Below are 23,284 nucleotides of genomic sequence, written 5' to 3'. Positions count from 1 at the left end.
AAGGCTATTTACAATTTGTATAGAAACCGGATGGCAGTTATAAGAGTCGAGGGACATGAAAGGGAAGCAGTGGTTGGGAAGGGAGCGAGACAGGGTTGTAGCCTCTCCCCGATACTATTCAATCTGTATATTGAGCAAGCAGTGAAGGAAACAAAAGAAAAATTCGGAGTAGGTATTAAAATTCATGGCAAAGAAATAAAAACTTTGAGGTTCGCCAATGACGTTGTAATTCTATCAGAGACAGCAAAGGACTTGGAAGAGCAGTTGAACGGAATGGACAGTGTCTTGAAATGAGGATATAAGATGAACATCAACAAAAGCAAAACGAGGATAATGTAATGTAGTCGAATTAAGTCAGGTGATGCTGAGGGGAATTAGATTAGGAAATGAGACACTTAAAGTAGTAAAGGAGTTTTGCTATTTGGGGAGCAAAATAACTGATGATGGTCAAAGTAGAGAGGATATAAAATGTAGACTGGCAATGGCAAGGAAAGCGTTTCTGAAGAAGAGAAATTTGTTAACATCGAGTATAGATTTAAGTGTCAGGAAGTCATTTCTTAAAGTATTTGTATGGAGTGTAGCCATGAATGGAAGTGAAACATGGACAATAACTAGTTTGGACAAGAAGAGAATAGAAGCTTTCGAAATGTGGTGCTTCAGAAGAATGCTCATGATTAGATGGGTAGATCACATAACTAATGTGGAGGTATTAAATAGAATTGGGGAGAAGAGGAGTTTGTGGCACAACTTGACCAGAAGAAGGGATCGGTTGGTAGGACATGATCTGAGGCATCAAGGGATCACCAGTTTAGTACTGGAGGGCAGCATGGAGGGTAAAAATTGTAGAGGGAGACCAAGAGATGAATACACTAAGCAGATCCAGAAGGATGTAAGTTGCAGTAGGTACTGGGAGATGAAGAAGCTTGCACAGGATAGAGTAGCATGGAGAGCTGCATTAAACCAGCCTCAGGACTGAAGACCACAACAACAACAACAACAACAACAACAACAACTATAGCCAAAGCCCACAGTTGTCATGGTGCCTTCAATTACCATGAAAACCCCAATGAATGTCTCCCATAGCACGGCACAGCCCCCCATTGGCATGTGTGCACAGCATGGACCATGCTTGAAGCTGCCACTCGCCTGAATTATGGTATATATGGACTTGACTATTGTTCTGCTGTAACAAGAAATTTTATTTAAGTGACAAGTTTTCACTGCTCCACAGTACAATTTATACAATCCCGTGCCCACTGCTACTGTAACAGATAATGTCATTGGGTCAACATAAGAACACAAAGGAGTCACCTGCTGTGAGGTGTCATGTTCAACAATGTGCACTCTGAACATCTGAACAGTGTGTGCTCCAATACACTTGTACTTGCAATAGTACTGTGATCCTTCACCACATCTGCCACTGTTACAGAGTGAGTAATTGTCTGACAATCTCGTTCTGTGATGAGGTTTGCACATGAAACACATGGCCACCTACTCATGTTTTATTGTTGTTCAGCCACTTTCCTTAGATGCTCATGACAGCAGCATGCAAAAAGCCAACACACTTTCCAAGATGCTAGTTCCCAGGTGCCGGACTATAACAGTCCCTCACCTCCCCCCCCCCCCCCCCCCCCAAAAAAAAAAAAGTCATCTCAGTGGATTTCCCCATTTGCAGCATGTATCATCAGTAGAATGAATCCTCTTCCATCTCTGCTTCATTTATATACTTTCCTTAATGTGTTATGTGCCTGCAACATCACTAGGCCGTATTCAGTCTTGTGTGGACAGTTAGCATAGTGTTGTGGCTTATCAGTGTATATGGGTGTGCATTATTACCTCAGCTCCAGAATATCCTTTAGTGCTTTGAACAAGTTCTTCAACATTTACGTCAGAGGCAACTGGTGTTCGACGTCCAAGTTGAAGCATGAATATCTCACGCCGAGTGTCAGCATCAGGCAGTGGAACATAAATAATACGATCGAGACGTCCAGGACGCAAGAGAGCCTACAGTCAGATATCAAGATATTAAGTACTATCGAATAGATGGAAGTGATAAGTACAGTTATTGCAGAAATAATGGGAAAAATCATAAATTAATTTTTTGATTTGATTTGTTTTTAACATAATAGTAAAATCTCATCTTCACACATTTTAAATCACACAGGCTCCCCATAATATTTTCTCCAGCAGTCACTTTATACTTGGCAACAATGTTTGTCATATAAAAACAACCACCAAAACAACAATAGCAATCATAATAATATCTAAATACACTGTGTTTCCAAGTCTACTGCACCTAAATACTAGGTACAAACTTTATACATATGGATTGGAGCATATCTGAATCAGAAAAAATTACCTATCTTCAGCTTTTTAACCTCCTTTGAGACTTTTTCTGCATACTACATCCCAATTACTGCAAATATCTCCTTGTGAAGAACACAATAGTTAAAAAGAAAAGACAAATGTATCCACATCTATAGCTGAAATCAAGTTTGTTTCATTAGTAAATTAGGTGATACCAAAGACATGTCCTATGTCATTTTGGTAAAAATTGTGCTAATTGTCTACAAAACATGAAACTCATGAGAGTAAAACTCACATGGGTTTCTATTCAAGGATAAGCCTGTACAGCACAAGTAAAGTGCAGGAGTAAGTCTTTTATGGAACTACTTGTAAATGACTATGTCTTGATTAGGCTAACACAAATAAGGTTACAATTTTTTATTATTGGTTCGCTAAAGTGTGCTTTTACTACAGTTGGATTTTTCCAAGATGCGCTATGAAAGCATGTGGTTACAGATGGGAAACAAAATCTTACATCGAGTAGATAAACACCCACAGGTGTGAACAGCTTCACAACACATAACAGTTTACAATACTGAGTATAGCTATGTTTGGATCATTAAACTGAAGAGGTGTGGAGTGTTATGCTTTGGAAATTGATAGAGAATGACAAAAACAATCTTGCCGAGGGCACAAAGCAGTAATTAATTAATTAATTAATTAATTAATTAATTAATTACAAATCATCACAGTGTAAACAGTGGAAGCAGATATTCTCAAATTAATTAACTAACATATTAACCTACCACAATTTTTGGACTACAGCACATGCACCCTCATATTCAAACAGCATGGTGATTTTGTGACTTGACTGGTACATCATACTGCAATGTTTTGGCACCTACAACAATGCTATTCTCAGAGTGAGGTGAACTTCCTGCCATGTTTTAGCATTTATTTGCACCAAAAGATGAAGATGTGCATTAAATTCTTAGTCAGCGATTAACACCAACAATAAGAGAAGCTCCTTCACTGTTATATGATCTCGTAGATTGGTGTGGACAGAATGCACAGGCAGGTCCAAGAATTAGTCTCAGGCACTATGTTACACACTTATGTTATTCCACTAGTAAACGCAATGTAACAACACTTTCTTCAGTGATTATTCATCAGGTGGGAAGTACCCTTGAGGACAAAATTAACACTCTGAAATTACTTGAACCACCCAAATATAGAAGAATGACAAAAAGAGTTAGTCAGTTATAAGGAGGCCACTAGTTGAGTGTGTTCTTTAAACCGTGCTACAACCTACCATTTTTCACACATACACATAATGGCAAGAGGTGAAAGGAATGATCAATGGTGCAACAAACCTCAGGAACAACTGGGGATTAAAGCCTGGGCCTCTAGATTCGTAGCATGACATCCACCAGGTCACACTGAGGGTGGGGAAAGTGGTGTTGGCAGTGGGGGACACTATATAGATTTTATGTGAACAGTTGGCTCAAACAGATAATAATAGTTTTCTTAGAATGGGTGCACATAATATTAAAACATTTAATATTATGGTGGAATGTCTTGAATGGAATGCAAACAATGTAATGAGTAAAGATAACAACTGACTGTTACACATACAAGCAGGTAGTGTAACATTGTACACCCATCATGTCACAGGCCCAAAATAATGTTGTATGGGATTATTTTTTTGGGTGCACCTCATCAAGCTGAACTAAAGTTTCCCATGTCCAAAAATGTGTAATAAGGTTCATTTCTAGTGTGAACTCAAGAACGTCCCACAGGGGCCTATTTAGGGAACTAGGGATAGTAACTACTACTTCCCAATATATTTTTTCGTTAGTCAAGTTTGTCACTAAAAAAAATATATTTCTTTTTCAAAGCAACAGTTCAGTTGATGGAAACAGTTCTAGAAATAAGAATAATCTTTGCAAACAAAGGTGTCCATTATTCAGGAACACACATTCTAAATAACTTGCCAAGCAGCTGTAAAATGTTTAAGCACTAACAAAGTTAATTTAAGATAGGCCTAAACGATTTATTGGTGGCCAACACTTTTACTCCACTGACGAATTTTTAAGTACAAACAACCGACATATTACTAACAAAAGTAATACAAGAGTTAGTATAATCTGAGTTCTGTAACAAATTCACAGCAGTAATCAATCATTGTAATTAAATGGAGAAAAATGTTATTTCTCTTGATGTGTGGCTACATAATATGCATCTCATTGAACTGAACACTTTTTTGGTTTTGTAACAAGTTATGTATTACCTTTTACATGAAAATATGTAAGATTTTTCGTATCCATAGCCTTGACGACCATTTCACTTGGATAAATGAAAGGTACATTAGCATATATGCCTTTCTTTGTAATTATTTATTGTTTATTCTTGTTTTTCTGACATGTTCTACATCCTGGAGGATCTCCTCATTATGGATCTACTGGAACGGAAAGTAAACCTAATCTAATCTATGTTGTTACATATCATCATCGTTATCACCACCACCACCACCACCAACACCACCACTGTTGTCATAAAACTTTACTCCAATTACGTGAATCCATGTTGCATTTGAATATTTTGTAACATCATTTACCCACTTACCATTATCTCACCACCTCAGTCTCTTATTGGCTCTTGGAAGCTAGAAAAGTACTTCATAACAGCAATAATTATTCCACACAAAGGTGCTGCCTGATCCATTTGTTTGTTTTCCTGTCTCTCAAGATAATTTCCAATAAATATCTCTCTCTTGCTTGATGAGCTACTTCAATTTTCAAAAGGTTCTCTCATCACAAGTGCATTTCTCACTGCCATCTCCTAAAATTAACAACACGCTTTAATTGTAAGCCTTCCTTTTTACAGTGTTCATTGCAGTTTAATTTATCCTTATTGTAAATGATTTTCAAACTTAGTTTTAAATTTGTGCTAGGCAGTTTTCCTACTCATTGGTGTAGTTTATCTGCACCAGAGGCACACTTCTGAGAAATTACTCATGCACAGTAGTTTTTAGATATATTAATCCTTTTTAAGCTTTATTCCAATTCCAAATTTCTCACTACTCTGGTGAAGTATAATGCATACTGCAGCATTGATATGCCAATTCTTCAAGATACTAGCATTAAGTTAAATCAATGCTTTGCTCCTTGGGTGCTGTACGTAGAGATTTCATTTATGAATCTCAAACAAAGGGACAATTCATATTTATTCCTACATTCTACAATTTCTTTCAGAATATTCAAATGATGCTTTTCAGTTCTACGGCCAGCTTGCTGCTTTGCTAGATGACAATCTAATTTTTTTTCTGTGTGGTTGGCAAGAATTTTAGTGAATATGTTGCACATACCAGAAATCTGGCTAATAAGTCTACGGAATTTTATGTCATTTCAGTTTCTTTTCCTATGAAGGACAATAAGTACAATATTGTTCCAGTTTTGGGCAACCCTTTTTATTTTTTTCATGGGAATTCTGCAATTTTGTAATTTTGTTCTGTACAACTTTTCCTACAACTTAAATAACTGAAGCACCAGGTGCCTTTGTTTCCTTCATACTCTGAATGGCTTTGTACCTCTACATCTCTTCCAGTACTAAACTGAGAATGTCATTATTTTCAAGATAAATTATGTATGTTTCTTTTTCATCTTTTGCCCAATATTTAAGATGTTTGTACAGTTTTCTCTCTGTGTTAGTTACTGGCCATCTTCCATTTTAAATGATACAATATGGTGTCTAATAAACAAAATTTCCTTTTTTGTATTCTTTGTAGTTTTATTTTTTCTATTATTTCTCTCATCACAGTTTTATTGCATCTTCTCTCACATTGTGTTAAACACACTTATGATTAGTTCTGTTTAAATCAACATATTTTATCATTTGCCTGAAACTCAGACCTCAGTTTATTTAGCTGCCTTGTTCTACTTCAGATATTTTGTCTTTTGTACCTGCAACATCCTCTGTTGTCTGCAAAACTTCCTTTGTTAAATAACTGTAATACTATTTACAATAGATTACTACTCAGCACAGAGGAGGTGTTTAACTGCAAATAAACACTTTTAAAAGACTTTTTTACTTATTACAGTGCATCACTGGACAAACAAACACACACACACACACACACACACACACACACACACACATACACGGCCACTCTCATCTTCAGGTGTTGTAGCTCCACTGGGGAAAATGGTGATCTCAGCTGGTAGCTAGGGTGGGTAGTGGGGTACGTAAGAGGTGTGGGGTGGGGAGAGAGAGGGACAGAAGTTCAGGCATTTGGGAAGATGCTCTAGAGCTGTCTGTGGGTGTATGCAGACACGGTGGGGACAGGATGGTGGGTTATTAGGTACAGCATCGAGTGAGAACAGCTTGGTGGGGCAGGGGAATGGAGAGCAGAGAAAAACAGAGGATTTTGCAAGTGAACTGGAGAGAGAGCAGGGAAGGGAATGAGACTAACAAAGGTTGAGGCCAGCGGAGTTACAGAAAGCATCCATATAACCTGGGCTGTGAAGCAGTCAACTAAATAATACATACTAAGTTCTGTGGCATGCTTGGAAAATGGGGGATCCAGCTTTCTCTTGGCCATCCTTCTGCAACAGCAATTCATGCAGACAGACAGCCTGTTACTGATCATGCACACCTAGTATGCCATACAGAGAGACAGGTTTCTTTTACAGCTGACCCCGACTTTCAAAAACTGATAAACACCTGTGACAGGACTTGAGTAGGGGGTATTGTATTGTACATAAACCGGGGCCCTAGAAATGACGGAGACGATCTGTCCACGCTGCAGCCCCAGTGGTCCACAATGACTACCGCAGTCCACTTCACCCCTCCGCCGCCCCACATTGAACCACTCTTTCAGGATTATTGTGCGATTTGGCCCCCTGTTAATCCCCGCTACCACCAGAGAACGTCTCACACCAGACAAGTGTAATCCTCATGTTTGCATGGTAGAGTAATAGTGGTGTACACGTACATGGAGAACTTGTTTGCGCAGTAATTGCCGACATAATGTAGGTGAGGTGGGATAGGGGGAACCAGCCCGCATTTGCTGAGGCAGATGGAAAACTGCCTAAAAACCATCCACAGACTGGCTGGCTCACCAGACCTCAACACAAGTCCACCGGGCGGATTCGTGCTGGGGAACAGGCGCTCCTTCCCAGCCGGAAAGCCATGCCGTCTAACGCACGGCTAACTGGGTGGGCTAGAGTAAGGGGTAGTGGAAAAATGTATGGCACATGTCTTGCATCTAGGCCTTTTAAAGGGATAGGAACCATGGGGCAAGGGGTAGGGAGCATGGGTGAGTTGCAATATATCCTAATTTGTACTGTTATTCCATCTTGAATTTTACACTGTTTGTTAAGTTTATACTCCTTTTGTCTGTATCTGTTAACCTTCACTTTCCAAGATGCTGAACTTCTTATTTAATTTAATCTTCTAAAGCAACCTACTTCTATATACAGTCTTTCTTCTGGAGAAGAAAGTGAAGGAGAAACATAACTGTTCTCAGCACATTCTACTAACATATATAGCACAATCATTTCTGATATCATATCCAAAGTTTCTCAGTGAGGAAGTTGTTCTGTACACAGTCTTTGTCCTACTTTGACACTAAAATTCTCTGATATCATTTCATAATGGGATTTGCTGTCATTTAACAGCTTCTGCATTACTTTGCAGAGATCTTCTAGCTCCTCATCACAATGTGAGCATGCTGATCCATGTACTTAAATGTTTTCTGTGGTTTATTTGTTACTCTGCATGAAATTCCTTCAGTATAACTACTAATGTTTTAACTGTCTTGTTTACAATAAAGCTTGCCTATACAAAAGTTAAAAAACAAAGAATATCGGAATTTAATGTCTCATTGATGCTGAAGCACTTTTCAACTGCAGAAGAAAGTGGGATGAATCCAGCCATTCTCTTATTGATAAAAAGGAAGTCATCACAGGTGGAGACCAAGCTTGGGTGGTGCAAGAACAGGAAAAGAAGTCAACTGTGTCCTTTTCAAAAGAACCATCCCCATATTCATAGAACCATTTAATTGTTTACTTTAATCTCGTAAAATATAAATCTAGATGGATGTGATTTCAACACCGATCTTCCCAAACGTGAGCCCAATGCCATAATCTGTTTGACAGAATTATGTTTAATCTAAAGTCATGCAAGTCAATCTGACAAAACCAGTCTTAAGATTATCAAACTTGAATTTAGGCACCTCCCAAATGTGTGTCCATTGTCATGAAATAGCTAGGACAGTCATGCATACTGCACTACAGACCACGCACAGTGCACAGTACATGGACTTGTCAAGTACCTTCCTCCTTGTTAAGAGAGAAAGGCCAACACAAAGAACAACTTTTTTATGGTTGTTGTCGTTTCATATTGCTAAAATTTGATATATATAACTTCAATTGCTAAAAGTTTTGATTCGGTGACATTACTCACCTTGTCAATCCTGTCAGGGCGATTTGTAGCACCAACAACTGTCACATTGCCCAGAGGAGTGACACCATCCATCTCAGTTAACAGTTGTGCGAGAACACGTTCCTGTACATTGTTGCTGCCGCCACCATCTCCTCTCACACCACCCAAGGCATCCAACTCATCAAAAAACACAATCGCAGGCGCTACTAGTCGTGCTCTGCGGAAGACTTCACGAACTGCTCGTTCAGATTCTCCTACCCACTTGCTAAACAGCTCCGGTCCCTAAGGTAAGTTATAAACACAAAAATATAATTAATCCTTTAGCAAGTCTCACACCATGTTCAATAATTGTAAGCAGATATGAATTTAAATTAACTCCTCATCATAAGTCATAAATCATTACAAAACCCTTTAATACAATAAAAAGATTCAGAAGAATGGTGACAAAATTTCAAAAGTGAAACAACATTACACACCAGCTGTACCGCTGGTCGACTATTTAGCAACATCATTGTACACTACATAAATTAGAAGGCATCATTCTTAGATGGTATTAACAAAAGGTTAGTTAATTATAGGGGGAAAACTAGTACATTATAGCACCCTGAACTCTGTAAATATGTGCTGGCAGCAAATGTATTATAAACAGGGGGAAAGGCCAAGGTAATATAAAAATACAAGAAAGGTACAGACATTAACTGTAATAAACACGGCTGTTTAAGTCTGCTTGATGATTCTTAATATTTATACATAGCCAGAACTTTTATTGATGGATTTAAAAGAATATAACCATTAAGTAACAGATGGGTGTAAGAAAAGGATTTTCCACCATGCAGTCTCCATTTGATATCAACCTGTTGAATAGCAAAGGGAAGTTAACCAAGAAATACATTAGGTATCCTGGACCAAGAAAGAGTTTAAATTTGTTAGTAGAGAAATGTAAGGGATCTAATGAAATGCAAAGGGGATCACTTAGGAATTTTACTGGCTGCCAAATATGTTTATGAAAACATGACAACTGTGATAGATACTGATGGGAAATTCAAAGAAGCAATATGCAAACCCTCAAGGGCGGCATGCAGTAGCGCCAGTCTACAATATGTGCATACTGGATGGTTGTAGTGTAGTGATTCACTTGTCATGGTCGTCAGAGATCAGATGGCACTCACGAGATCTGTCTGTGGGCCCTGTTTGGACTCTGTAGAAAGTAAAACTGCTGAGCTTAGAGGTAAACAGCATTTTCAACATTCGTTCTATGGTACAACCATGTCCCAACAATGATTACATACTCCTATTGAACAACCTCAGCCACTTATAGAGGGTCGCACTGGCAGCCTGCAGGAATCTGGATGGATGTATCGACGACTGCAGCATGTGTTGAGCACAATGTATAGTATCGTGTGTTGCTGTTTTCATCAGTGGTCTTTGGAACATCCCACAACCGTAGATCAGGTTCCAGATGTCCAAGTAGTACAGACAAATTTCAAGACTGATGTTTTGTGCAACCAACAGTGGCCAACTGAGTATAATCCAGGGACATGTTGCACCTGCTAGCTAGGCAAGAAATCCAAAGACATGTTGCACCTGCTGTGTCACCATGGACAAATGGGAGCTGTCTGCTTGCAGCAGGATTAAGATCATGGTTGCTACTGGCCAGGTTACCACTGACACCACAGTATTGCTAAGCACGACTACACTGGTATCGTGACATATATAATTAGAGAGTGGAATGGTGTTCAGTTGTCTTCAGTGATGAGAGTAGATTTTGTCTGTATATGCACGATGGATGTATATGCGTATGGTGCAAACCTGGGGAGAGGCCAATTCTAGAGTGCATTCGCCCATGACACACAGACACCATCTTACACTTCATGGTGTGAGAGGGGAGAACGATACATCAGTTACAACTCGAAGTCACATTTGGTGTTTCTGCAGAGTAAAGTAACCAGTGCCCACTACATTGCACATGATGTTATCCTTGTGATACTGCCATTTCTTCAACAAGAATGTAATGTGCTTTTTCAGCAGGATAATGCATGTCCATGTACAGCTGCTGTGACACAACTTGCTCTTCATAGTGAATAACAGCCTTAGCCAGCAAGATCACCAGAACTTTCAGCAATTGAACATACACTGAACACCAAAGAAACTGGTGTAGGCATCTATGTTCAAATACAGAGATATGTAAACAGGCAGAATACAGTGGTGCAGTTGGTAATGCCTACATAAGGCAAAAAGTGTCTGGCGCAGTTGTTAGATTGGTTACTGCTGCTGCAATGGAAGGTTACAAAGATTTAAGTAGTTTGAACATGGTGTTATAGTTAGAGCATGAGTGATGGGACACAGCATCTCTGAGGTAGTGATAATGTAGGGATTTTCCCAAGCGACCATTTCATGAGTATTGGAGAGCAGCGTCGAGGGTAAAAATCGTAGAGGGAGACCAAGAGATATCAGAAGGATGTAGGTTGCAGTAGGTACTGGGAGATGAAGAAGCTTGCACAGTATAGAGTAGCATGGAGAGCTGCATCAAACCAGTCTCAGGACTGAAGACCGCAACAACAACCACCATGAATATTAGGAATCCGATAAAACATCAAATCTCTGACATCGCTGTGGCCAGAAAATACTCCTGCAAAGAACAGAACCAACAACAACTGAAGAGAATTCAACGTGACAGACGTGCAACCCTTCCACAAATTGCTGCAGATTTCATTGCTTGGGCATCAAAAAGTGTCATCATATGAATCATTCGATGAAATATCATCAATATGGGCTTCTGGAGCTGAAGACCCACTCTTGTACCCTCAAGGACTGCACACGACATAGCTTTATGCCTCAACTGAGCCAGTCAACAGAGACATTGGACTGCTGATGACTGGAAACATGTGGCCTGGTTGAACGAGTCTCACTTCAAATTGTATCAAGCACATGGATGTGTACACGTATGGAGACAACCCCATGAATCCAAGGACCTTGCAGGTCAGCAGGGGACTGTTTGAGCTGGTGGAAGCTCTGTAATGGTGTGTGGCATGTGCAAATGGAGTGATATGGGACCCCTGATACATCTAGATACGTTTCTGACATGTGACACATATGTAAGCATTTTGTCTGATCATCTGCATCCATTCATGTCCATTGCACATTCTGACGGACTTGGGCAATTTCAGTAGGACAATGCGACACTCCACATGTCCAGAATTTCAAGTGGCTCGATGAACACTCTTCTGAGTTTAAACACTTCCGCTGGCCACCAAACACCCAGACACGAACGTTATTGAGCATATCTGGAATGTCTTGCAACGTGCTGTTCAGAAGAGATCTCCATCCCCTCGTCCTCTTACACATTTATGGACCAGCTCTGCAGGATTCATGACATCAATTCCCTCCAGCACTACTTCAGGCATTAGTCGAGTCCATGCCACATAGTGTTGCAGCAATTTTGTGCTCACTGGGGCCCTACATGATATTAGGTAGGTGTAGCAGTTTCTTTGGCTCTTCAGTGTACATGGCACATAGTGAAGCGTGTACTTACTCATTCTTCACAGCCTGCAAGAACCATTTCCAAATAATAACAAAAGGTGCAAGATGCTCAACACAATCTACTGCAGCTGCCATTTGGCACCCTTATGATTGTTTACATGCAAGAATACATGCCTGCACTGTGTACTGATGTGACTTTACTGTGACGAGTGTCATTTGGCCTGAAGTTTTCATCAAATATCATGAACTTCCTGTCATCACTTGCCAATAAAATAACCTTGTCCTTGATGATTTTGCATCCTTTTGCAAGGAGTGTAGTTTATCTTCTAAATTTTTTTAAATATTTATACTGATGTTGCCATCTGAGATGGGATTCTATCATTAACACAGAGGCTGAGCTGCATGACTCAGCACTGATAAATTCTGTGTACTAAGCTGATGACCTCATTCTGTGTTTTGAGAAGAGGACAACGTGCACAGCGCAACTTAACAAAATATGTATCAAATATAATAGTTGGTTACTCAGTTGTTCAATCACCTGTAGATCATTTACAAAATATCAGATATGTCATCTCATCTGACAAAGGAAACAATTTAAAAAAAAAAAAAACTAATTCATACATACAGTAATATCATCTCTTGTAGCTCAAAATTAACATGTTGTGTTGCTAATTTTGCTATATTGAATAATCACTGCCTTAGTAGCATGAATTATTTAATAGGTTTACTTTAATTAACATTTTGAATACTTAGATTTTAGTTTTCTCCTTAATTGGAAAAATGAAGAATATGGAGATCAACAAAGGAAGAAGATAGGAAAATAAGAAGATACTACAAGTTGTTATTAGGTAAGTAAGAGCATTTCAGTATCTTGGAAGTACAATCATAAGGATTTGAGATGCCTCCAGCAAGTGAAAACTTGTATTGCTATAGTGGAGGAGACATTTAATGGAAAGAGAAGATTATTATGTGGCAAACTAGATTAAAGTTTGATAAAAAGTCTAGCTCTTGTTACATGTAATGAATGCTGCTGCTTATTAGATAACAGCTGAAAGTTCCTGCAAGAGAAAAACAATATATATTTTAAGCAAAAATGGTGTCTGAACTGAAACTATCTTCAATGGTAAAATTTTAGCCAAGGTCAACCATTTTGGTTGAGATTTCTCTTATGGCAACAGAAACAACACAAATTAAAAATAAACAAGTTTGACATGGTATGGGGAAAAATTAATGGACATCTAAATTCAAAACACATACAAAATTTTCCTCCCCCCATGAAAAATAGACCTTGACGTTGGTGGGGAAGCTTGCGTGCCTCAGCGATACAGATAGCCATACCGTAGGTGCAACCACAATGCAGGGGTATCTGTTGAGAGGCCAGACAAACATATAGTACCTGAAGAGGGGTAGCAGCCTTTTCAGTAGTTGCAGGAGCAACAGTCTGGATGATTGTCTGATCTGGCCTTGTAACACTAACCAAAACGGCCTTGCAATGCTGGTACTGTGAACGGCTGAAAGCAAGGGGAAACTACGACCGTAATTTTTCCCAAGGGCATGCAGCTCTAGTGTATGGATAAATGACGATGGCATCCTCTTGGGTAAAATATTCCGTAAAACAGTCCCCCATTCGGATCTCCGGGCGGAGACTACACAGGAGGACATCGTTATCAGGAGAAAGAAAACTGGTGTTCTACGGATCGGAGCGTGGAATGTCAGATCCCTTAATCGGGCAGGTAGATTAGAAAAATTGAAAAGAGAAATGGATAGGTTAAAGTTGGATATAGTAGGAATTAGTGAAGTTCGGTGGCAGGAGGAACAACACTTTTGGTCAGGTGACTACAGGGTTATAATACAAAATCAAATAGGGGTAATGCAGGAGTAGGTTTAATAATGAGTAAAACAATAGGAATGCAGGTAAGCATCTACCAACAGCACAGCAAACACATTGTTGTGGCCAAGATAGACACGAAGCCCACGCCTACTACAGTAGTACAAGTCTATATGCCAATTAGCTCTGCAGATGACGAACAAATTGAAGAAATGTATGATGAAATGAAAGAAATTATTCAGATAGCGAAGGGAGACGAAAATTTAATAGTCATGGGTGACTGGAATTCTGTAGAAGGAAAAGGGAGGGAAGGAAACATAGTAGGTGAATATGGATTGGAAGTAAGAAATGAAAGACGAAGCCGCCTGGTGGAATTTTGCACACTTTGTTCAAGAATCATAAAGGAAGGTTATATACATGGAAGAAGCCTGGAGATACTAAAAGGTATCAGATTGATTTATATAATGGCAAGACAGAGATTTAGGAACCAGGTTTTAAATTGTAAGACATTTCCAGGGGCGGATATGGACTCTGACCACAATCTATTGGTTATGAATTTAAAGACATGGAACCTGGATAAACTGACTAAACCAGAGGTTGTACAGAGTTTCAGGGATAGCATAAAGGAACAATGGACAAGAATGGGGGAAAGAAATACAGTAGAAGAAGAATGGGTAGCTTTGAGGGATGTAGTAGTGAAGGCAGCAGAGGATCAAGTAGGTAAGAAGACAAGGGCTAGTAGAAATCCTTGGGTGACAAAAGAAATATTGAATTTAATTGACAAAAGGAGAAAATATAAAAATGCAGTAAGTGAAGCAGGCAAAATGGAAAACAAACATCTCAAAAATGAGATCGAAAGGAAGTGCAAAATGGCTAATCAGGGATGGCTAGAGGACAAATGTAAGGATGTAGAGGCTTATCTCATTAGGGGTAAGATCGATACTGCCTACAGGAAAATTAAATAGACCTTTGGAGATATGAGAACCAATTGTATGAACATCAAGAGCTCAGATGGAAATCCAGTTCTAAGCAAAGAAGGGAAAGCAGAAAGGTGGAAGGAGTATATAGGGGGTATATACAGGGGTGGTGTTCTTGAGGACAATATTATGGAAATGGAAGAGGATGTAGATGAAGATGAAATGGGAGAGATGATACTGCGTGAAGAGTTTGACAGAGTACTGAAAGACCTAAGTTGAAACAAGGCCCCAGGAGTAGACAACATTCCATCAGAACTACTGACAGCCTTGGGCGAATCAGTCCTGACAAAACTCTACCATCTGGTGAGCAAGATGTATGAAACAGGTGAAATACCGTCAGACTTCAAGAAGAATATAATAATTACAATCCGAAAGAAAGCAGGCGTTGACAGATGTGAAAATTACCGAACTATCAGTTTAATAAGTCACAGCTGCAAAATATTAACACCAATTCTTTACAGACGAATGGAAAAACTGGTAGAAGCTGACCTCGGGGAAGATCAGTTTGGATTCCGTAGAAATGTTGGAATACGTGGGGCAATACTGACCTTACGGCTTATCTTAGAAGAAAGATTAAGAAAAGGCAAACCTACGTTTCCTGCATTTGTAGACTTAGAGAAAGCTTTTGACAATGTTGACTGGAATACTCTCTTTCAAATTCTGAAGGAGGCAGGGGTAAAATACAGTGATCGAAAGGCTATTTACAATTTGTACAGAAACCGGATGGCAGTTATAAGAATCGAGGGACATGAAAGGGAAGCAGTGGTTGGGAAGGGAGTGAGGCAGGGTTGTAGCCTCTCCCGATGTTGTTCAATTCGTATATTGAGCAAGCACTAAAGGAAACAAAAGAAAAATTTGGAGTAGGAATTAAAATCCATGGATAGGAAATAAAAACTTTGAGGTTCACCAGTGACGTAATTCTGTCAGAGACAGCAAAGGGCTTGGAAGAGCAGTTGAACGGAATGGACAGTGTCTTGAAAGGAGGATATAAGATGAACATCAACAAAAGCAAAACGAGGATAATGGAATGTAGTCGAATTAAGTCGGGTGATGCTGAGGGAATTAGATTAGGAAATGAGACACTTAAAGTAGTAAAGGAGTTTTGCTATTTGGGGAGCAAAATAACTGATGATGCTCGAAGTAGAGAGGATATAAAATGTAGACTGGCAATGGCAAGGAAAGCGTTTCTGAAGAAGAGAAATTTGTTAACATCGAGTATAGATTTAAGTGTCAGGAAGTTGTTTCTGAAAGTATATGTATGGAGTGTAGCCATGTATGGAAATGAAACATGGACGATAACTAGTTTGGACAAGAAGAGAATAGAAGCTTTCGAAACACTGAAGATTAGATGGGTAGCTCACATAACTAATGAGGAGGTACTGAATAGGATTGGGGAGTAGAGGAGTTTGTGACACAACTTGACTAGAAGAAAGATCGGTTGGTAGGACATGTTCTGAGACATCGAGGGATCACCAATTTAGAATTGGAGGGCAGCATGGAGGGTAAAAATCGTAGAGGGAGACCAAGAGATGAATACACTAAGCAGATTCAGAGGGATGTAGGCTGCAGAACATACTGGGAGATGAATAAGCTTGCACAGGATAGAGTAGCATGGAGAGCTGCATCAAACCGGTCTCAGGACTAAAGACCACAACAACAACAAAATTTTATAAGTAGGTTGCTCTCCCAACAATAATATAACACAGTATTTTGTGGGGTTTGAATAAAAAACAACAAAGATCAAGTGGAGAAACGAATTTTTAAAAATAATCAGAAGATACAGGACACACGGGACCATGACAAGCCAAGGAAAATATGTGGACTAAATGGGCAATAGAGGGCCAATACAGAAAGAAGAAAGAGAGAAAAACCTGCAGTAACAATGCTATATCAAAGTAGCATGCACCACCCTACGTTGCTGGTTAATATTACTGTTTGCTGACACAATTGTCAACAAGGATACATGTATTATGAACATACCGTAACTAGCAGGAAGCAATGGCAAGCTGCTTCTGTTACAATTTTAAAGAAAAGCTGATCCATGCACTGACTGTTCATGCACAAAAGAGCTATGAAGCAGGCTGCTTTAAAGAGTTTTCAAATAAACAAATTTAGAATAGCTTTTATGACAGTTCTTCCCTTTTCATTACACAGTATCATGGAAGTGATATATGGCCTTTCATTGTCTGTGAAAACATAAATGATATGGTGCATAATGCCAGACACTCCATAAGACTGTTTGGAAATGATGCTGTTGTGCATAGGGATGTTTCAGTTTAAAGAGAAACTGTATCCAAACACAGTAATACCTGCAGAGAATCAACACTTGGTTCAGGGAAGTTGCAGTTGACCTTGAATATAAACAAATTTTAGTTATTACACATACACAAGCAGAAAAAGCCATTATTGTTTCTGGTGATCAGCTGCCGGAAACAACAATCACGATAAAATATCTAGGAGAGATATAAAGTGGAATAATTATGTATAATTAATAGGTCATTGGAAGAATGGAACATATGTGCAATTCACCCATAAGAAAGGTAGCTTACAAATCCCTCATTTGACCAATTCTTGAGCATTTCTCAGCAATTTGTGACCCTGAAGAAGTGGAGCAAATACAAGAATCACAAAGATCTAAAGAAAACAACCACATATCACTATTCATTAAGGAAGTATGAGAGCATCTCAGAGGCTCATCAGACTCCAGTATCAAATGCTGCAAGAAATGCGTTGTGCATCATGGAGAAGTCTACTGACAATGTCCTGTGGATATATGTCCCTTGAAGAGTCAAGCAGCATTTCAGACTGGAAAATCTGAATTACATCCTCTGCCTGGGCTTCAAATACCTTTCAATATCCACTTAAATGAAGAACACCCTACACAAAATCCTTTCCAAATAGGTATTCCACTCTTTGCCTTAAAAGTGAAATATCTGTCACATTGGTCACACCATATAAATGATCAAGATGCAGAACCTGTCTCATGCATCCTCCCATCACATCTTACCAGCCCTGTCAGTGACGTATCTAATCACAACAAAGCCAGTGTCCCTGTGATAAATGCCATGTATCAGCACTGCTAAAAACCATTACACAGTTTTTTTAATGTGACAATGGCCAACATATATCTGCCACACTAAGTCTGATACTCTAGTGACAGAGTACATTGCTCAATAGAATATGGTTTACTTCAATGACAATTTTATGAGCTGTTCCTTCTGGATCTTCCAGTCACCTGCCCTCCCTCCTCGCAGAAGCAGCTTTTCTGAATCGTACAGGTGGGAACTATCACACCGTGGTGTCATGCAAGCCTCCAGGCATATACGAGGTGCATTCAAGTTCTTAGGCCTCCGATTTTCTTTCTCCGGACTGGAAAGAGATAGAAACATGCGCATTGTTTTAAAATGAGGCCGCGTTCATTGTCAATACGTCCCAGAGATGGCAGCACCGTATGGTAGATGGAATTTTACCGCCAGTGGCGAGAATGAGAACTGTTTTAAATACTTAAAATGGCGACGTTTTCCTTACTGGAACAGCGTGCAATCATTCGTTTTCTGAATTTGCGTGGTGTGAAACCAATTGAAATTCATCGACAGTTGAAGGAGACATGTGGTGGTGGAGTTATGGATGTGTTGAAAGTGCGTTCGTGGGTGCAGTTTAATAAAGGTAGAATATCGTGTGACAACAAACCGAAACAACCTCGGGCTTGCACAAGCCGGTTAGGTTAGTGTTTTTTAACGTCCCGTCGACAATGAGGTCATTAGAGACGGAGCGCAAGCTCGGGTTAGGGAAGGATGGGGAAGGACGGCCGTGCCCTTATCAAAGGAACCATCCCGGCATTTGCCTGAAACGATTTAGGGAAATCACGGAAATCTTAAATCAGGGTGGCTGGAGACAGGATTGAATCGTCGTCCTCCCGAATGTGAGTCCAGTGTGCTAACCACTGTGCCACCTCGCTCGGTCACAAGCCGGTCTGACGACATGATCGAGAAAGTGGAGAGAATTGTTTTGGGGGATCGCCGAATGACTGTTGAACAGATCGCCTCCAGAGTTGGCATTTCTGTGGGTTCTGTGCACACAATCCTGCATGATGACCTGAAAATGCGAAAAGTGTCATCCAGGTGGGTGCCACGAATGCTGACGGACGATCACATGGCTGCCCGTGTGGCATGTTGCCAAGCAATGTTGACGCGCAACGACAGCATGAATGGGACTTTCTTTTTGTTGGTTGTGACAATGGATGAGACGTGGATGCCATTTTTCAATCCATAAACAAAGCGCCAGTCAGCTCAATGGAAGCACACAGATTCACTGCCACCAAAAAAATTTCGGGTAACCGCCAGTGCTGAAAAAATGATGGTGTCCATGTTCTGGGACAGCGAGGGTGTAATCCTTACCCATTGTGTTCCAAAGGGCACTACGGTAACAGGTGCATCCTACGAAAATGTTTTGAAGAACTAATTCCTTCTTGCACTGCAACAAAAACATCCAGGAAGTGCTGCGCATGTGCTGTTTCACCAAGACAACGCACTCGCACATCGAGCTAAAGTTACGCAACAGTTTCTTCGTGATAACAACTTTGAAGTGATTCCTCATGCTCCCTACTCACCTGACCTGGCTCCTAGTGACTTTTGGCTTTTTCCAACCATGAAAGACACTCTCTGTGGCCGCACATTCACCAGCAGTGCTGCTATTGCGTCAGCGATTTTCCAGTGGTCAAAACAGACTCCTAAAGAAGCCTTCGCCGCTGCCATGGAATCATGGCGTCAGCGTTGTGAAAAATGTGTACGTGTGCAGGGCGATTACGTCGAGAAGTAACGCCAGTTTCATCGATTTCGGGTGAGTAGTTAATTAGAAAAAAAATCTGAGGGCTTGGGCTTAGAACTTGAATGCACCTCGTATCTCTACGTCATTGCGCTACACAACTATCTCCATTCCCAGTCCCACCTCATTTCTTGCCTCTCACGTCAAAAGCTCCTCAGGTATCTCTGTCTCCACCATAGTCAGATTTATTTGACTATGTACTTTGTTCACACTGTTTTCTTAACAGGAGGAGACAGTGATTAAAGGATGGAAGCTTTGTGATGTTCTGAGATGTGTGTGTCTAACGTTACACGAATCAATTAGCTACAAAGTGAGTAATGGCCTTTCTCCATTCTTTTTTGTGGTTTATATGCTGTAATTTTCATTATATTGATATTTAAAACACATTATTCTCAATTGTAGCTTTCTATGCTAACAATTTGTTTTGTAATTTCAGAATAAAAGCAACTAACCTTTATTGAGATGAAATTTAACTTGCTCTCTGTTGCAAGTGCTTTAGCAATCATAGTCTTTGAACACCCGGGTGGTCCAAACATCAGCACACCACGTGGTGGTGAGATACCAAGACGTGAAAAGGCTTCAGGATGACGCAGTGGCCACTCCACTGCTTGGCGAAGCTTGAGTTTCAAATCATGTTGGCCACCAATGTCACTCCACTGCACCTGTTCTAATGGAAGACAAGCTTTAGTATTAAAGGCAACTTCACAGCAATGATAATCCCCCAAAAATTTATACAAAACAGAAAATATATCCATGTCATAATAACCAATAGCTTGAAGAAAATAGGATACTATTCCACAAATTTTCTTCAGTTCACAATGGTAGTTACACAATATTATTTTAGACTGACTACAAATGTTTATGTACAGACTGCTAAAATATAAACATCTACAGCAGTGCACCATACTGAAAAATGCATAAGAACAACTCATAACTTTTATACCAGTTTCCTCATTGGGAAAAGCATACAGACAGGAATCAGCACACAATAAACTAAAACTATAGGTGCTATACTGAAGGAAAAGTCACTGGACATACATATCTGGAAATATACAGTTAGGCACCCTCTACAGCAACCCCAATTAACACAATCATTCGATACTTTATCAATAAATCTTAGCCACCTATTACTACATAAGGCACTATATTGGTTTTTCATTCTCTTGCTACAAGCACCAATACAAAAACATTTTTAGGAGCTTATCTATTGCCCAATGCTTCAACAGAGTCAACAGAAGACAAAGAATCTCTTGTCGGTCAAGTGTCTGCACTGAAGTTTTAATTAGTCCAGCACATCACCATGTTTATACCGTTTTTCCCTATTTCCTAAATCTCTTTCCTGTGATGCAGGGGCTGCCTGAAAAGTTTTCAAACCTACATATATTCAGCACTTGTATTTTCTATTCACATCAACACAATTTATTTGTACTGCAATAGTGCATAACTGAACATTTCTGTGTCAGCACTAACATTAATTCTTTTTATTGCAAGCAGATTCAAAAAACATTTGTTACATTTTGATAGCATTCATAATAAAATGGAAAATTTTAAAAGTCATTAATGTCTTATGTTTACAATTCAGTGTGTGTGTGTGTGTGTGTGTGTGTGTGTGTGTGTGTGTGTGTGTGTGTCTAACATACTATTCTGAAATTTCTGAAGTGTTTATTAATATACATCCATTTTTAGAATTAAGAGCTTTAATGAATACCTGTTTTATTTGTTAAAAATGACTGAAATTTAACAGGTTTTTATCAGTGTCTTGAATTCATTACATCAGTGTTCTCTTTACTCATCCCTCCCTCTTGAACCATATACTTTATCGGTTACCTGTGAAAGAGGAAGGATGCAATGTGGTCTGGCTTCGCCATGGCTGCCAATGTGCAGAATGCAAATACCAATGATTTTGGGAGTGAAATGGTTTTCTGGACCAATACAAACTCAAAGGCAATATTAAATATGACACTGAACTTGTTGAAAGGAATAAAATAAAACTCAGCATTATTCTACATATATGCAGAGACTCTGGATTTCTTCAGGGTAACTGCAAGTGTATGACTAGCAAATGATTATGTACTAATGCATTACAGCACATTGTAATGGCTGTCAAATTTCATTAACATGAAATATTAGGGAGTGCATGTTGCTGACATTAGGAAAGTCCTCCATTGATACATATTACAAAGAACAAGCAGAAAGTAGTTTAGGCAAACAACCAAAGTGCTGTCAACATGCAAATGGGAAAGTGAAGAGCCCACACCTTCAGTAAGAAGGACACTGCACTTTGATAACATGTCTCTAGGTAACATCAATGAGCCAGCAGATGAAATATGAACAAACTACCTCGGCTGTGGCAGCACCTATGACGACGGGCCCTACAAGGAATGTTAAGAAAGGTAGGAAGGTATATTTGATCAGCAAGGGTGACAGGATACAAATTTCAGAATATCTCAGCAGTCAGCATCAAATTTTCAGTGATGAGGACGAAGACATGGAGAACAAATGGAAAAAATTCAAAGGCATCGTTCAATATGCCCTAGACAAGAAAGTTCTGAGCAAGGTTTTAAGGGATGGTAAAGATCCACCATGATTTAATAGCCGTGTTAGAAAAGCGCTACATAAACAAAGAGCACTTCATCTCAGATTCAAGAGAGGTAAAGCACTTCATCTCAGATTCAAGAGAAGTTAAAACCCAGCTGAAAAACAAAAGCTCAACAAAGTGAAAATAAGTGTAAGGAGAGAAATGAGAGAAGTGTTCAACGATTTTGAAAGTAAGATGTTGTCAACTGGCCTGAGTAAAAACCCTAAGAGATTTTGGTCATATGCAAGATCAGTAAGAGGGTCAAAATCATCTATTCAATCTCTCAGCCACCACACTGGCACCGAAACGGAAGATAACTGAGAGAAGGATGAAATACTGAATGTAGTCTACTGAAGTTGTTTCACCGCAGAAGATTGTAACACTGTCCCTCCTTCCAATAGTCATGCAAACGCTGAAATGGCAGATATTGAGATAACTGATAGCGGAACTGAAAAGCAGCTGCAATCGCTTAGTAGTGGAAAGGCTTCAGGGCCGGTTGAGATAGCTACAAGATTTTATAAAGATTATGCGAAAGTACTTGCTGCTCCGTTTCTAGCAGTAATTTACTGTAGATCGCTTGAGCAACGAAAGGTACGTAACAACTGAAAAGAAGTGCAGGTCATTCCTATTTTTAAGAAAGACCATAAGACAGTTCCATACAATTATAAACCTATGTTGTTGACGTCAATCTGTTGTAGAATTAAGGAACATGTTTTATGCTCAAGAATTGTCTTTTTTAAAAATGAACAGATCCTCTATGAAAATCAACATGGATTCTGCAAACAGAGAGCCTGCGAACCTCAGCTCACTCTGTTCTTCCATGAGATCCACAGCGCAGTGGACAATGGTGCTCAGGATGATGCCATG

General features: G+C 39.5%; 1 protein-coding gene across 5 annotated transcripts in view; it reads right to left on the bottom strand.

The window, feature by feature from the left end:
• LOC126278344 (ATPase family protein 2 homolog) overlaps positions 1 to 23,284 on the bottom strand; it is a 169,145-nt gene that overhangs the window by 90,056 nt on the left and 55,805 nt on the right. For all 5 annotated transcript variants that reach the window (XM_049978380.1, XM_049978379.1, XM_049978384.1 and 2 more), the window contains exons 7-9: positions 20,292 to 20,501; positions 8,752 to 9,012; positions 1,837 to 2,004 (exon numbers count right to left, since the gene is read on the bottom strand). In XM_049978380.1, the coding sequence (XP_049834337.1) occupies positions 1,837 to 2,004; positions 8,752 to 9,012; positions 20,292 to 20,501 (639 nt within the window). The remainder of the gene's footprint in view (positions 1 to 1,836; positions 2,005 to 8,751; positions 9,013 to 20,291; positions 20,502 to 23,284) is intronic.

The sequence above is a fragment of the Schistocerca gregaria genome, chromosome 6 (assembly GCF_023897955.1).
Source record: "Schistocerca gregaria isolate iqSchGreg1 chromosome 6, iqSchGreg1.2, whole genome shotgun sequence".
Taxonomy (NCBI): Eukaryota; Metazoa; Arthropoda; class Insecta; order Orthoptera; family Acrididae; genus Schistocerca; species Schistocerca gregaria.
Note: the sequence above shows the minus strand (reverse complement) of the source record. Positions and strands in the feature narration are given on the sequence as shown.